General features: G+C 54.7%; 3 protein-coding genes across 3 annotated transcripts in view; 1 reads left to right on the top strand and 2 right to left on the bottom strand.

Annotated features, from left to right (window-relative positions):
* Gpr153 (G protein-coupled receptor 153) overlaps positions 1-1,996 on the top strand; it is a 3,344-nt gene extending 1,348 nt beyond the window's left edge. Inside the window, exon 3 of the mRNA XM_029558298.1 lies at positions 12-1,996. Coding sequence (XP_029414158.1) covers positions 12-296 — 285 coding nt within the window. The 3' untranslated portion in view covers positions 297-1,996. The remainder of the gene's footprint in view (positions 1-11) is intronic.
* Positions 1,997-3,654: 1,658 nt separating this feature from the next.
* Positions 3,655-4,735, bottom strand: Hes3 (hes family bHLH transcription factor 3). The gene is given in 4 exon segments (XM_008822410.3): positions 3,655-3,900; positions 3,903-4,030; positions 4,417-4,498; positions 4,655-4,735. Coding segments are annotated over 4 exon segments (537 nt in total).
* A 10,442-nt stretch (positions 4,736-15,177) lies between these two features.
* Positions 15,178-16,136, bottom strand: part of LOC103725149 (beta-1,4 N-acetylgalactosaminyltransferase 1-like) — a 2,511-nt gene continuing 1,552 nt past the window's right edge. The window contains 3 exon segments of the mRNA XM_029558297.1: positions 15,178-15,464; positions 15,467-15,959; positions 16,055-16,131. Coding sequence (XP_029414157.1) covers positions 15,178-15,464; positions 15,467-15,959; positions 16,055-16,131 — 857 coding nt within the window.

Raw genomic sequence — 16,136 nt, 5'->3', positions numbered from 1 at the left:
GGGAGCCGCAGCCCCCGCGCCGCCCGCCCGCCCCGCCGAGGCCCTTCCCCGCCGCCCCCGACGGCGCAGAGCCCAGCGAGGCACGGACACCCCCGGGCGGCGCGCAGCGGAGTCCCGGGCGCAGGGCCGCACGTGCGCACGCGGTGCCGCTGCACACCGGCCTGAGCGCGTCGTGGGGCGAGCCCGGCGGCCTGCACGCGGCGGGCGACGGCAGCACCAGCAGCTTCCTGAGCTCGCCCTCCGGGTCCTCGGGCTACGTCACCCTGCACTCCGACTCGCTGGGCTCCGCGTCCTAGGGCCCTCCTGCGCCTTCCCACCGACGCCAGGCAGGCGGGGCTACCCGCGGGTCACAGCACCAAAGATGCAAGCAAGCGCCACCATCCCAGGGGTGGAGGGGAGTGGCCTCTGCGCCTCTCTCTTTTGGATCCTTTCTTCTGGTATTGGCTGGAGGGATGATAGGTGCCCTGGATGACTGCACGGGGCACGGACCTGCTGTTGGTCCTGCGTGGCGCCTGCACATTTACTACACCTCCCCCAACGCTGGGCTGGGGGTACAGGAAACTCTGGGACAGCACCACCAGAACAAAGTCTCCGCCTCCGAGAAGCTGAAACCAGAGCCACAGGAGTGCACTCGACTTTCCACTCTGTTCTGCAACCGCCTCACCCCAGGGATGTGGCATGCAGAGGGTTTCTTTAAGCACAGCGGTCTTTGGAGCCTAAACAAGCTCTCGGAGCTGGTCTCCTGTGACCTGTGACCTCAGTTTTCCTATCTGATGAGCAGGTGATGAACAGCATGTTCTATCTCTCAGGGCCGTTTCATGTCTCCTGGTCTGTGTGCCCTCATCATAGGGTGGACCAGATGTGAGAGGTAGTCTAGGGCCCTTTTGGGGGTGGGGGTTAAGCCTTCAGCATGTGACCCCCAGACCTCACAGTCTCAGTGACCCTTGCCCCCTTGGAGATTCACTCCATCTCAGCTAAGCACAACACCACAGGCACCACAGCCACTTTGACCCTCGTTAGTGTCCCCGTACTCGAGACCACCGTATTGCCTGTCTCCCACCATGTTGGCCACCTCTCTGGTCCCACTGGGAAGGTTGTGGATATCTGGTACAGAGAATTAAGCAAGGAGGAAGTGGGCTTCCTTGTTCCAGTGCCCACCTCCAGCAGGCATCGTCCCCCACCTCTGCAGGCAAAGTCCCCAGCAAGGGTGTCCTGTGCCCCACCCCCAACTGCAAAGGGCTTCTCTTTGCTTCCCCTCCTGGGCAGACCTCCTGCACACCTGGGCTCTGTCAGGGGCACAGGACTTCCCAGGAGAGACCCAGGATAGTGAGCTGGGGCAGAGAGAATAGGACACAAGCTGTGTTGACTTTGAACTGTCTCCAGGCCCCATGGCCAGGCCCATCTCTTCCTCCAGACAAGGTTCCAATCCCAGTGAGTTTCAGTGACTATCCAATTCTAGGCTTCAGAGGCCCCTGAAGGTAAGAAAAAGACTAGTCCATCCTCGGACATGGGAGGGGCTGCCTCTGGCCAACGCTGCTGTGCCTTTAAGGACCGTCATGTCACGTGGGGGCAGAGGCCACCAGCTAGCCACTCTCTCCTTCACCACCATCCCCCAAAATGGCCAATTTATCACCTTGGGTTTTCACTCTCTGAATTTTTTATCCAATGGCAATACTTGTGGGAATGTAATCCCCCTAAATCACTCCTATTTTTTACAAAACTTAAAGTGAAGACCCCAAGCAGAGGTGCCTAGAGCACTTCTCCACACTTTGTTCAGCCTCTTGGTTTGCTGCCACCGGTAAGGAGCTTGGCCCTGGGGTTACTGGTGAGGGAAATCTGTCTCTGTACACACCACCCAGCCCAGAGTCAGGGATCCGTTTGTAGTTTTTTGTTTTGTTTTGTCTTTTTTTGAGACAGGGTCTCCTTGTAGCCCCAGCTGTCCTGGAACTCTCTATGTAGACCAGGCTGGCCTCGAACTCAGAAAGATCCGCCTGCCTCTGCCTCCCAAGTGCTGGGATTAAAGGCGTGCTCCACCACGCCCGGCCTGTAGTTTTGTTTTGTTTTGTTTTTTTAAAAAAAAACATTTCTCTTCTGTACAGGATCCAATAAAAATTTACTCCTGGTTTGCACATGGCATTCTCGGACTGATTTTATTAAAACCCATCGAGCAGGGTTGACCAGCTGCTCCCAAACAGCTTTCCATCTGGGGCTTAATGCCTAGGTTAGTGCCATTCCTCGGATTTGCCATTTCTTCCAATCAAGTGACCGAGTCCCACCTTGTGCGCGAGATAGACCTAGGGCAGCCGCAGTCCGAAGCAGTGGGTGAGCCTCAAAGCCCACACCTCAGAGGAAAGATCCTTCTGGCACAGGCGGCAACCTCTGGCCTGTGCGTGGGGCCAGGTTTGACTCAGCAGGAGGACAGATGTGTGGTCTCCTGAGACCTCCGGCCTTCGGACACTGGCAGAACCCACTGGAAGTCACAGGCCGCTCCCGGTTCTTGCTGAGAGGCTGCCACCTGGCGGCAGCAGAGAAAATCATCTTAGCTTTTTTTCCCACCCAGCTACTGGACCAGAGATGGCCACAGCCGGAGCCTCTGTCCGCGCCCTTGCTCCAGACCCGCCGAGTGGAGTGGGTCAGGGTAGGAAAACCTAGGGGACTACAGTGGGTTGAGCTCATTAACAGGCTGGGCAGGAGCAGCCCCAAAAGATAAAAAATCCCCTAATATTTTGGCACGGTGGGAAAAAGTCAGACTCTCCGTGGAGTCCCTATACTTACGCCCTGTCTTTATTCAGAACCACAAACTGGTGGCAGGAGGTGCCCGGATTTCTGACTCCACTCCTAAAATGTGGGAGCGGAAAGACTGATTTGGCTAGCAGTCGTCGCTGCACATCAGTGCAGAGTTCTCCGAGGGCTGTGAACGGGTGTAGCCTCCATAGCCAGGGGTCAGGAAGCACCGCGCGGTCCCGGCTCAGGGTCACGCAAAGCGGGTGGGATTAGGACTCCGCGGGGCGGGGCGGAGCCTATGCCCCGGGTTGGCGGTGGCACAGGGCAGCCGCCAGCTTGAGAGAAGGACGGGCCTTGGAGAGCGCGCCTGCAGGGTGGGCCCAGCGGCGCGCGCAGGGGTGGGTTGCAGCGGTGGCCCAGAGGGTCTTGGGGGTGGGTTGGGAGGCCCGCGCTGGCGGGGCGGGGCCCGGCGCGCTTTGTGCCGGTGGGAACCGAGCGCCCCGGGCCGGCTGAATGGGCCAGGGCGTGGTAGCAATTCTCCTCGCTGCGAGGGGTCCGCTCAGCGCCGCAGCCCATTGCGACCTTCCCACCGCGGCGCAGCCTCAGGGGAGGAGGGGGCAGGGGCGGGCCCTGGGGTTCCCGGGAAAGGGGCGCAGCCCAGACATCCCCTCCCTGCACCGCTAGAGGTGGGAGGAGGAGAGCCGGTCTCCGCTGGAGCAGGCGGGGCTGGAGGGGAGTGGATTGGCCTAGAAGCGCACCTCGGATCCACACATGGCCCCGTGCATTTACCCGCGCTCACGAATGGGCACCGCCCACCAGGCGGGCCCCGCCTACGATTGAGAGGGTTCTCAGAGACACCATGGGTGCTCCCCAGACCAGACGGCGAGAAGGGGAAGAGGGAGGGTTTGGGTCCGAAGCCTGGCCTAGGCCTCACCAGGGCCGCCACACGCGAAGCCCGGGGTCTGGGCTCTCGGCCTGGCAGCACGACGCAGGCTGCGGTGCCAGAACGCCGGTGGAGGACGCAGGGAGACCTCCAGAGAAAAGAAGCCGGGACGGCGGGGACCCGGGGCCGCCCGCAGCCGGAGCAGGAGCCCAGACAGCTGGAAAGCAGACACGGTGCACCGAGGACACCCCCGGGCTGGAGGCGGTGCTGTCCATGGTACTTCCATCCGCGCGCGCTCCGGCACTAGGGGGCGGCGCAAACCGCTGCCACCCTCCTCTCCCAGCTGAAGCCGCTGGCTCACTCCAGGGAGGCAGCCTCGGAAGCCGGGTGGGTAGTCGACTCCACTGTGTGCTGACCAGAGCCCTGGAGGAAGAAAGAGAGAAGAGGCAACCGGAATTCTAAACAGACCTGTGCTCACTCAGATTACAACCCGGTGGCCAGGAGGACCTTCACTGCCCTTCCCCACATCCGCCCTAGCACGTAGACAGCACCTTCTCACCTAGCTGTCCCCCTGCCCTGAGCTCTCCTCTCTACTCTTCTCCATCCCCTCCCCACCCCCGACTTTGAGATGAGACAAGGTCTCACCATGTAGCCCAGACTGGTCTCCAACCCTCAGTGCTCCTGCCTCAGCTACCCAAGTACTGGGATTACAGGTGAAGAAACTTGCCACACACACCCCCTTGGCTGGGCTCCCACAAGTCACCCTCCAGGCTTCCCACTCCAGATCCTCAAGCCCCTCCCTTTTCTACCGTGCAGTGAATTCTGAAGACTTTTCATGTATTTGACACTCAACTCCAGGATGTCGGCCTTTTCCAGCTCTTGTTTCCTGATCTGCCAATTCACAGAAAGGGCTTTGAACAGGGCAGACTAAGGTGAAGGGGTGGGCTGGTCACTCCCCTCCTCCCCACTGCATCGTACCTGGTGTGACAGGACAGACTAAGGTGAGGGGGTGGGCTGGTCACTCCCCTCCTCCCCACTGCATCGTACCTGGTGTGAGTAGTGTTTCTCCAGGAGAGACTTGAGCTGCTCCAGTGATACGTTGATGCGTGCACGGTGCCTCTTTTCCATCAGAGGCTTGGAGATCTGTGGGCCAACAATCTTTAGAGGGCAGGTCCTGGCTTTCCAGCCCTCCACCCCCTCCAACCCAGGGGTCCCCACCCCACACCCCTTCAGGACCCCAGACCTTGCGGAAGCTGCTGACTGGGACGGTAGAAGTGTCCCGGGATGTGGGCTCTGTGCCCATGTTGCAATGTCTGAACACACAGTAGGCAGCACTGCCTTTATAGGGTACCTTGTTTGCATGTCAATGAGGCCCTAGGAACTGAAAAAAACCTAGAAGGGGAGGGGACAGAAAGGGATGCCAGAGAGACGGTCCCCATGTCCCTCTCTGGGGGCCCTTCCCATAGCCCAGGCTGCCTCTGGCCTTCCAAACCCTTCCCTGAAGGCTCCTTTTCTCTCTTGCTCCCAACCACTTCACTCTGAAGATCCTCCTAAGTCCATCTCCTCCAGGTACTGTTGGGCCACTCTATAGGCTCTGGGCCTCACCGCTGGCTCTGTTTGCCAAGTCCTGGCTGTTCTTTATCTCCCAAATTCTGGTCATCCACTGTGGGAGAGATCTTTGCTGTAAGCAACCCTAAATGACAGGGATGGAACTGTAGGCATCCTGGGGCCTGATGAAGATGCTTAGGCATGGAGTGCTGGCTGGTGACTTCACGGTCTAGCCATGCCATGATGCTGAATTAGTTGTCCTAATGTCAGGACAATGTAGCAATTTTCTGCCTATGACTGCTCAAAGCCAGTGGAAGGCAGGGCCGGTGGGGGCCACACAGCAACATGTGTCCCATTAAAGCATGCAGCCCGCCCGCAGGGCCACAGTGGGCCTTCTTCTTTCAGGGATCTGGAGGCTGGGACTGATAGGATCCAATCTAGATGCTTCCAGGTAGGAGGCATAGGGTGAGCCAGACCACCCATAACCCAGCCCTGGGCTTCCAGGCAGGTGACTCAGGTGGAAGACCAGTCAGTCCCTTAAGAGGGAGTGACTGGGCTTCAGCTCCTGTGGGCCTTCTCTTGAGTCCTGTGGAGGGTGAGGGGAGGACATTGATGCTCTGAGAAGAGCCCAGACTGCACTGTGCGTCCTTTCCTTTCTTTAGGCTGTGGGGTGACCCAGGGAGCCTAGCAAAGGATGTGTTACTGCCCCTGCTCTAGCTCAGGCTGGGCCTGACAGCAAGACTGCAATCCCCTCCCCCACCAACCCCCTCTGATCCAGGGGAGTTGGATTCTAATGACTTTTGTTGACAAGAAGACCGACTTTCACGGAAGTTCCTGGGTTAGAACCTAGACACCTGGTCTTACTTTGGGGACTAAATTTGGGGTTCCTGACAATGCCTGTGAGGCCGCAGGAAGTCGCCCAAGTGAGGCCGAGCTATGAAAACAGTGGTCTCTGCATGGTCTCAGTGTGGAAGGAGGGTATGTTGCTGGGTCGAGATGCCCGCCCAGCCCTGGGCATCTTCCTCACCACCACCCCAACCTGTCCCTGCTTTGGGTATTGATGGGTCGCGCCCGGTGCTCTCCCTAGCGCCAAGGAGCGTGGAGAATCTCGCCCCGCCCTCCCTTCAGGCCCACCCAGAGGCGACCACAGCTCGGGAGCATCCCCCCTCTCCCCAACTCCCCGGACACGGGCCATATCCGAGCCAATCTGGGCCCGGGACGGGAGGCGGGGCTGAAGCCCAGTGGCGAGCGCTGGCACGCGCCGGGCAGCTTTGAAACGCCAGGGCCAGGGAGGCCTGGGCCATCTCGGTGCAAAGAGCTGCGGCCTGGGGCGGGGGTGGCGGTACAAAGGCGCAGGGGGCGGGAGGGCGGCTGGCTTCGGTACAAAGAGCGCAGCCGTGCGTTAAAGGTATTGTGCGGCCCCACAAAGCGGCGCCCGCGCCCGCCCTCTCCCGGCCAAACTCCCGGCGCCCCGCAGCTCTCGGGCCTCCAGCTGTTGCACATCTGCACCGGGCCGGCGCGCGCCTCTCTCCTGCGGGTTCTCTCCACCCTCCCCGGCTCTCCAGCCACGCCAGCAGCGGGGCAATTTGTCTTCTAATTACAATACTTCCCCGGAAACTGCGGCCCGCGCCTTTCAATCTGGTTCATTAGCAAACCAATGGTCCTGGGCAGAGCTCTCCAGGCTCCCGGCGGGGCGCCCGGCCCGCCCCCACTTCAGAATTTGGGCCACTATAAAGTCCCCCTCGTTTTTCCCGGCCCGCACCCCCAACTTTCTGCTGCCTGAGCCATCACCCCTCCCAAGCTAGTGCCCCGGGGGATCTCAGCAGCACTGGGTGGGGCCACTCACGTGGGTGGCTAAGGCAGTGGAAAATTGACCGCAAAATGCGCTAATCTGCAATGTTCTGCTTTGGCTGGGGGAAGGGAGGCTGCTCACAGGAGCTCGGACTGGATTCTCAACGGTTCAGAATTCGCCACCGGGGTCCACCTAGAAGGCCAACCTCCCGCTGAGCCCACTTCCCACCAGGCCTCTCCTGCATGGCCAGTCCTGGGGCAGGGGTCCCTCCCTGGGCTGATGTCCTCCTGCTGTTTCTGCCTCCACCATTACAAAACAACCTCCTCCGTCAGCTCCTGCGGCTAAGGGTCGTGGAAGATGACAGCCATGGAGGAACCACAGGCAGCTTCCCCAGATCTCTGAGACAGCTTCTTTCCACTATAACCTCAGTTCCAAGTCCTTCCCCCAACTGTACTAAGCCCCTTCTGAGAGACCCAGGCTGAGGCTGGGTGACCCACCTGTGCTCAAGGGACAAGGGTTTGGGTAGGATTACCCCAAACCCTCAGGCAGACCAGGCTGGGAGAGAGACAGGCATTTTTCAGACACAGGGCTTGAGGCAGCTGGTTCACCTTGTCCTCTCTGTGAGCAAGCAGGACACAGGGCTCTCTTGGACTTCTGGGAAGGTCATGGACCAACTTAGAAACTGGGCTTATGCAAACTGGGATGTAGGTCACCGACTCCCTTTCCATCTTTAGCACCCGGGGTCCCCAGAGACACGTGGAAAAGAGTACAAGTCCTGGAGGAGCAGTGGGGAACCCCAGGCCCTCTTCTCTCAGTCAAGGAAAAAAGTTCCTTTTAAAACTCCTGAAGCACTCACCTCCCACCCCCTTCTCACACTGAGGAATTGGGGGGAAAGGGGGGCCGTGCCTTTGTGCTTAGCCTATTTGCTTTCTTGACTCTGGCAAAATCAAGAACAAGAACAGAGTCAGGTCTGGAAACCAAGTACGGAAGAGGTCTACAGTCCAAGGACAAGAGCCTTGCCAAATGTGGCCTCCAGGTCTGGATGGGAGCCCCTTCCTTCCTGAATGTCCAACATTAAACTAATGCTAACTGATGAGCCCAGCACAGACTACTGTGGGCACTGGTGGTAACTGAGGGGAGGAATGTGATGTTCCCCTCTGTGGCTGCGTCTCAAAGTGGAATGAAGTGTGATGGCTCTGTGTAGTTAACTATTGGGACACAGCAAAAAAGCCCCGAAGGACTCTGTCAATTGTCTCCAGATGGGGCTGGAGAGGCTGCGATGATTGTTTAACTCTCTTTAGCTGTGTTGGAATAATCCCCGAAGGACTCTGTCAATTGTCTCCAGATGGGGCTGGAGAGGCTGCGATTGTTCAACTCTCTTTAGCTGTGTTGGAATAGTCCGGCAGCCAAGGGCCCTTCAGGGGACAAAGGCTGGGGACTCCAGTGAGTGCATCAACACTGACCAGGCTGGCCAAGCTTAAGAAGAGTGAATTCAGAGAAACCCCCTTTGTCTCAGCCTTTTGTGTCTCCCCCCACAGCTGGCTCTAATCTTTAAATATTTACTGGGCCCTTTTGTGCACATATGACTTAAGCACTGAGGGTTGGTGTGCTCATAAATCACACATTTACCTGTTTCCAGACTAGGGCTGTCATGCTTTCAGCCTGGCATGGCCAGAGAAGAGGAAAGAAAACATTTGGAAGACCAGGCTGTCTCCTGGGGAGAGCTATAGTCACACTGGACAGAGATTCCCGTCCACTGCCCTCACAGTCTCCTGGCATACCGAATAGGTCAGAAGCCTTGAATAACCAGGAGCTGCAGGGGACGGCTTGCTGAAAATGACTGACCTGGCACCTGTCCTTGAAGAGGAGGGGAAATGAGCTTCCTAAACTTCTCCTGCTTGGCTTCAGACCTAGATAACAGAAGAAGAGAAGACTTTTGCCCTGGGAGGCTCATGTGTAGGTTGGGTTGTTTGCTTACGTACCTGTGAGAAGCACACTTACCTGCCCCATCTATGCATCTGTGTACCTGCCTCCTGTTTGCTCTGTCCCCCTCAGATTCTCTCTTGCTCGATAAAACAACTCTGCTAAGAAACAGAGACCTAGGGGCTGGAGTGGTTAAGAGTGCATAATGAGTTTGGTTCCCAGCATCCACATCAGTAGGTTCACAACCACTTGTCACCCCAGCCCCAGGGGATCTGACTCACCTCTGGCCTCTGACCTCTTCAGGCACCTGCACTCGTGGGGACATACACATACACACACACACACACACACACACACACACACACACTTAAAAATAAAAATAAATCTTAAAAAAAAAAGAAACAGAAATCTGATTTCATCTCACCCTGTGGTTTAACTGGGAAATGTCAAGGGCTATCCAAAACAAGACAGATCTTCAGAGTTGGGCCCAGGAAAGAAAGCCACTTAGTCTGTGGTGTTGGGATGGCTGGATGGGGGAGGGGAGTGGGCTGCTGAGAGACCCCACTGCTTGAGAAAGCTCTTTTTGTGCCTCCTGGAAGCTCCTAGGACAAAACACATTCAAATGCTTATTTATAAGAAAAGACAAGTCTGGCATCTTGGAACTGAGCACCTTTTCTTTCAATTTTGGAAGTTTGTCATCTCCTGTGTTTGGATGGAGGGCTGGTGCACTGTGAATTTGATCAGATTGCTTTCCTCTCTGGTGGGAAAGCAGATTTGAGTTTCCCTGTGACTCTCGGTGTATCTCTCTGTGTGTGACTGTTTCCTTGGCATATGCATGCCTGCTTCTCTGATATATGTGCAGCATATGTGACTGTTCCCCTGCGTACATGCATGCTCTGTGTGTGACTGTTCCCCCGGGTATACACAGCGTATGTAACTGTCTCCATGAGTGCTCAGGGGCCCACAGCCCACTTGTTAAAACTTAACAAAAACCAGAACCAGCCTTATCAAAAGGCTGCAGGACAGGCAGGCGTCGGTCAAGCCTCACAGATGAAGCCATAAAGCAAGACAGAACTCCTGACCACCCTGGGGGCCCGATACCAGGAAATCTTTAGAAAACGTCTGTGCTTCTGAGGTCACCTCCCATTTAGCAATCCTATTTCCCCTCAGCCCCGGACCTTACCCCATACCCCTGCATACCTTTGAAATTACTGGTAAAATTACTATGTGTGTTTGAAATTAACCAATAACCGCGTTTCTGCTTCTGTACCCTGCTTCTGCCTTATAAAAACCCCCTGAACTCAACCTGGGGTGCGCAAGTCCTCCGAGGAGACTCTGTGCCCACAGGTACCTGTGTCCTGAATAAACCTCTTGCTGTTGCAACCCAAAGGCCGTGACTTGTCCTCCGTGGTTTCACTCTTACAATGCATGCCTGCTTCTCTGATATATGTGCAGCATATGTGACTGTTCCCCTGCGTACATGCATGCTCTGTGTGTGACTGTTCCCCCGGGTATACACAGCATATGTAACTGTCTCTTTGGCTGTATGCATGCTGTGTGTGTGACTATTCCCCTGGTTACATGCACAGTGTATGTGACTGTCTCTCTGGGTATACGCATGTTCTGTGTGTAACTGTTCCCCTGGTTACATGCACAGTATATGTGGCTGTTCCCCTGGGTATATGCATGCCCAGGTATGTACAGATTTGCTTACTTGCCCTGACAGATTCAGTAATTTCAGCAACTTCTAAAAGTCCCTGTTCCCTGGAGTACAGCCCCATCTTAGAGGGGACATCTTTTCCTTTCTTCCATCTCTAAGATGAGGCTGAAGAAGACCTGGGGTCTGGGGGTAATGATAGGCAGAGGAGAGAGTTGCTCAGGCTCCAGTCAGTTCCTGTGTCCTCGGAATGGTGACAGTCAGACCCTGGAGATAAACCAGGACCCCAAGACAGTGGAAATCAAAAGTTCAGGGTCAGAGAAGGTTATCCCCCTCAGGACCAAGCCCCCTCCCCGAAGTGAGGGGCCACCAGCACTCTCTAGTGGCTGTGATGTGTCCTGATGTAGAGCAGAGGTTGTGAGTCTGGGAGGCCTTGAGGAATAGGATAGTGGCGAGAGTTCCTGCTCGCCTTCCAGTAGGGCACTGCAACTCAGTCACCTTGCATCCTAATTAGCTTTAATCATCAACTTGACACAGCCTAGAGTCATCCAAAAGGAAACCCCTGCTTTGAGGAGTTATCTAGTTCAGACTGGCTTGTGGGCTTGTCTAGATTATTAACTGATGCAGGAGAACCAGTCCCACGCTTGAGTTATATAAGAAAGCTAGCTAATCATGAGCGAGCCAGAAACCACCATTTCTCCATGGCTCCTGCCTTGATCCCAGTGATGAACTGTGACCTGGCAGTGTAAGCCAAATGAATTCTTTCTGCCCCAAGTTGCTTTTGGTCAGTGTTCTATCACAGAAACTGAAAGTGACCTAGAACACCTTGTTTGAGGTGTTTGTGGTGGTGGGGATGAAGCCCAGGGCTTTCCACATGCTAGGCAAATACTCTACAACTGAACCTGTTTGCTTTTTATGTGTATGAGTTTTTTGCCTGCATGCAAGTGTATCACATATGTGCGATGCCTGTGGAGGTGGGAAGAGGGCGTCAGATCTCCTAGAACAGGAGTTAGTGACAGTTGTTAGCCACCACATGGGTGCTGGAAACTGAGCACTAGTCCCCTGCAAGAGCAGCCAGTGCTCTTAACCACTGAGCCATCTCTCCAGTCCCTGAACCTCTATGTTTAAACCATTACATCTCTTTCTAATTCCTATCACCAGACGCATCATCTCAACATGGTGTGGGTTTTATGGATTGTTTTAGTTTAGTTCTGTTGTTTTGATAATCAACTCTGACCAAAAGAACTTGGGGAGGAGAAGGTTTATTTGGCCTATACTTTCCGGTCACAGTCCATCATCGAGGGAAGTCAGGGCAGGAACTCAAGGCAGGAAACCTGCTTGTTGGTTCGCTTACTTACTTGTATAGCCCAGGACGACCTGCCAGAGGAATGGTACTGCTAAATGGGCTAGGTCTGCTTACATCGACAATCAAAATAATCTCTCACAGACCAACCTGATGTAGGAAGTTCCTCCATTGAGGCCTCTCAGATGACTCTAGGTTGTGCCAAGCTTACAGTGAAGACAAACGAGGACAGCAGAGGAATACTAGTCCCTGATAGTGAAATCGGGGTTCCATTTCACAGGAAGCCAAGGCTCATAGACGTGACCGACCCAAGGTTACCAAGCTACAATGTAGAGTACTGGGGCCTGGGCTCCCAGCGATGTTTTCCACACCCATGTCCAGATTTCAGGCCTTCTCCCAGGACCTGCAGGTGAGGGGTTCACATGTAGGGCTCACCACATCAGCCTGAGTTCCAGCTTTTCCTGGGGCCTGTCTCCTGTTCTGGCTTAGGCTTGTTCCTTCCTGTCTCTGCTTTTGAAATCCAGTACCAGCCTTCACTCCCTTACTGGTGTCATTTCCAGGAGCTGGCAGGCACTGCCACTCCCTGAGGGCCCTAAGGCCTAGTCGGAAGATCTTTAAGGAAGGCTTCCCATTCTTCCTCCCTCCCAACCAGTGGCTCTCCTAGACTCAGTTCTCGCCTCATCCTCATCCTGGAATTGCTTCCATCACACCCACCCCTGTTTTTTATTCTAACCATTTGCTTACATGTCTTTCCCCTCTGTATGGCTCTCTGAATACTTAGTCTTTAAAAATGAAAAGCAGGGAGGAGAGGTTGATACAGTTATTATTTGGTGCAATGAATAGCTTATGGTGTTTTGTGCATAACAAGGTGAGTATAGTTAATGATGATGCATTATATATCTTTTAAAATTTTTTTTGTCTTTTTGAGACAGGGTCTCCCTGTAGTCCCAGCTGACCTGAACTCACTATGTAGACCAGGCTGGCCTTGAACTCACAGAGATCTGCCTGCCTCTGCCTCCCGAGTGCTGAGATTAAAGGCATGCGCCACCACGCCTGGCTATCTTTTAAATTTTTTATTTTTTTCTTCTAAAATATTTACTATTTTATGTGTATGTGTGCATTGCCTGCAGGTGTGAAAGTACATGACTGTTGTGCAATGCCCGAGGAGGTCAGATGGTGTCAGAGCCTCTGGAACTGGAGTTACAGATGGTTGTCAGCCACCATGTGGGTGCTGGGACTCCAACCCAGGTCCTCTGCAAGGGAAGTCAGTGCTCTTAACCACTGAGCCATCTCTCCAGCCCCATTTATGTGTCTGTTATGACTGTATGTGTGTAAGTGCATCCATGTGGTGCAGCGCCCCGCATTATACATCTTAAAGTAGTTACAAGAGAGCACTTAGAGTGACCTCATCAAAAAGAAAGCACACAAGAGTCAGCTAGATGGCTCAGCAGATAAAGATGCTGGCCCTCAAGTCTGAGGACCTGAGTTCAATCCCCAGAACCCAGGTAAAGGTGGAAGGAGAGAACTGGCTACCCAATTCTCTGACATCCACTGGTGCCCTTAGCATCAATGTGCCCCTCCCCAATCATATACACAGAATACAATTAGGGCTGGAGAGATGGCTCAGTATTAAGGGCACTGGCTGCTCTTACAGAGGACCACGGTTCGATTCCCAGCACCCACACAGCAGCTAACAACTGCCTGTAACTCCAGTTCCAGGGGATCAGACAACTTCTTCTGATCTCCTCAGGCATTGCACAACACAGGTGTACTTATATACATGCAGACAATACACTCCTACACATAATTTTTTTTTAATTCTAAAAAAAAATGACACAAATTTAAAGTGATGGATAATGCTAATTGCCTTGATCGATCACTGTTGCTGCAGACATGAATCAAACATTATCTTGAGTCAGGCTGCTGGTACACACCTGTAATCCTAGTACTCAGGAGGCAGAGGCAGGAGGACTGCCCCAATCTGAAGCCAGTCAGGGCTTCATAGCATGACCCTGTCTCAAGAAAACCGAAGCAAGCAAGCAACCAATCAAAACACCCATATTATACGGACTGGGGATGTAGCTCAGTGGATAGACTGCTTGCTTGCCTAACATGAAGGACATGCTTAGTTTGATCCCCAGCACCACATGAAACCTGAGCATGATGGCACACTCCTGTAATCCCAACATTCAAGAGAGTGGAGGCAGGAGGGTCAGAAGTTCAAAGTCATCTTCCAACTACATAGTTCCAGGCAGGCTCAGGCTACATAACACACTGCTTCAAAAACAAAACGAAACAAACAACACGTATTACATTTTTCCACACAAATATGTGCATGTACAAGTTAAAAGTTATTTTAAAAAGGGAGGCACGGCCGGGCGTGGTGGCACACTCCTTTGATCCCAGCACTCGGGAGGCAAAGACAGGCGGATCTGTGTGAGTTCGAGGCCAGCCTGGTCTACATAGTGAGTTCCAGGACAGCTGGGGCTACAGGGAGACCCTGTCTCAAAAAGACAAAAAAAATAAATTAAAAAAAAGGGAGGCACAACTTCTGATTTCTTTTTTTTTGGCTTTCACCATGAGCTCATTAGCCCCACAAAACTGCAGAGTCACAGTGTCACTGTTCTCTGTGGGGGTAGGCTGGAGCCAGTACACAGGGTGCTGGATCCAGAGCTGGGTGGGGTGCATGGCCCAGGGGCTGCACACTGGGAGCTCCCCTGCCCCTCAGGAGATGAGAGTGTTTCCACTTGAGGATCTTAGAGTCCTGGGCACAGGGTGCTGGATCCAGAGCTGGGTGGGGTGCATGGCCCTGGGGCTGCACACTGGGAGCTCCCCTGCCCCTCAGGAGATGAGAGTGTTTCCACTTGAGGATCTTAGAGTCCTCCTGGGCTCTTTGGCACTTGGAAAGTGAACCCCCCATTTCCTGCCCCATAGGAATGGGGTTGGGGAAGGACTTGGCACTGGCTGTGGGAGAAGTTATGGCTCCATCTGGCCTCTGGGCACTCACAGAAAGGAGGGGTGTCACCAGGACAAGCCCCTGTGTGGGATCAGGGAGAGGGTCAGGAGGTCAGGGGTCATGAAAGGAGAGTTCATAGGGTAGAGGGGTTTGCTGGAAATTCCTGAACAGGGACAAGGAGGCAGGGCCCAGCCTGACAGTGGGAAGGCCCAAATCAGCCATCACTCAGCTGTCACACATGGTAGCCGGTGTTTGAAAGGGAGCAGGCGGTGTTTGGCCACATGACTTTCACCAGTGATCCTTGGTTGTGGTAGGGGGCATAAGTCTCTGCCCCAGCCAGCATCCCTTGATGTCCACAGCAGCTTCACCTTCCATGCGCCCAAATCAGCCATCACTCAGCTGTCACACATGGTAGCCGGTGTTTGAAAGAGAGCAGGCGGTGTTTGGCCACATGACTTTCACCAGTGATCCTCGGTTGTGGTAGGGTGGCATAAGTCTCTGCCCCAGCATCCCTTGATGTCCACAGCAGCTTCACCTTCCATGTATGGTCCACAGTGATGTCCGAGCAGGAGTCAACACGAAGTGAACCGAGTCCATCCAGGAAGAACTGTAGATGTGCCACGCGGCTGAGGCGTGGGTCAAAGCCCACTTCTCGCACCTTGTCCGTGCGCGCCAGGCCACGCCATCCGTGACCACACAGCTTGGGAAGCCAACTAGCTCGTGGTGGAAGCCGCGCTTTTGCCGCAGGCAGTTCCCAAGGCCGGGAGCACAGGGTTCCACGCTCAGCAGCTGCCGGTAAGTGGTGGCAAAGCCTATATCGCGCACCGCGCCCCCAACCAGGTCCAGCTGCGTCCGCTCTAGCACGTCCACAAGCTTTTCCAGCCGCGTGCGCGCCGTAAAGACAAAGTCATCGTCCACCCACAGCACGTACTTGGTGGTCACTTGAGACACGGCCAGGTTCCCACCTGCGAACCAGCCCTTGCCAAAGGGCATGAGATAGTGCTGCACATGGGGGTCGCTAATGCACTCTGGTTTGTCGCTGTCGTCTGTGATGACTATGGTGACTGTAGAGTAGAAGCGTCGGATGCTGGCAATGAGTGTCCTTAACCGACCATAACGAAGAAAGGTCTCGGTGGCAATGGTGACCATAGCATTGATGTTGCAATGGGCTTCCTGGGGTAGAGATGCAGGTGGGTACAGCCGGGGTTGGGAGGATGTCTTATGCAGATGGTGAAGGCAACTTTATGTCCCTTGGTGGAGAGCTGGACTGTGTCTGCCTTGTTGGTCTGGTAGCTTCAGCTGCTGTAAGTGACCAGTTGCAGCTGTCGGTTGAGTTTATCCAGTCCTGGG

Source organism: Nannospalax galili, unplaced genomic scaffold (genome assembly GCF_000622305.1).
Source record: "Nannospalax galili isolate Female #2095 unplaced genomic scaffold, S.galili_v1.0 scaffold1488, whole genome shotgun sequence".
Lineage (NCBI taxonomy): Eukaryota > Metazoa > Chordata > Mammalia > Rodentia > Spalacidae > Nannospalax > Nannospalax galili.
The sequence above is the reverse complement of the archived record's forward strand: the minus strand, read 5'-3'. Positions and strand labels throughout refer to the sequence as shown.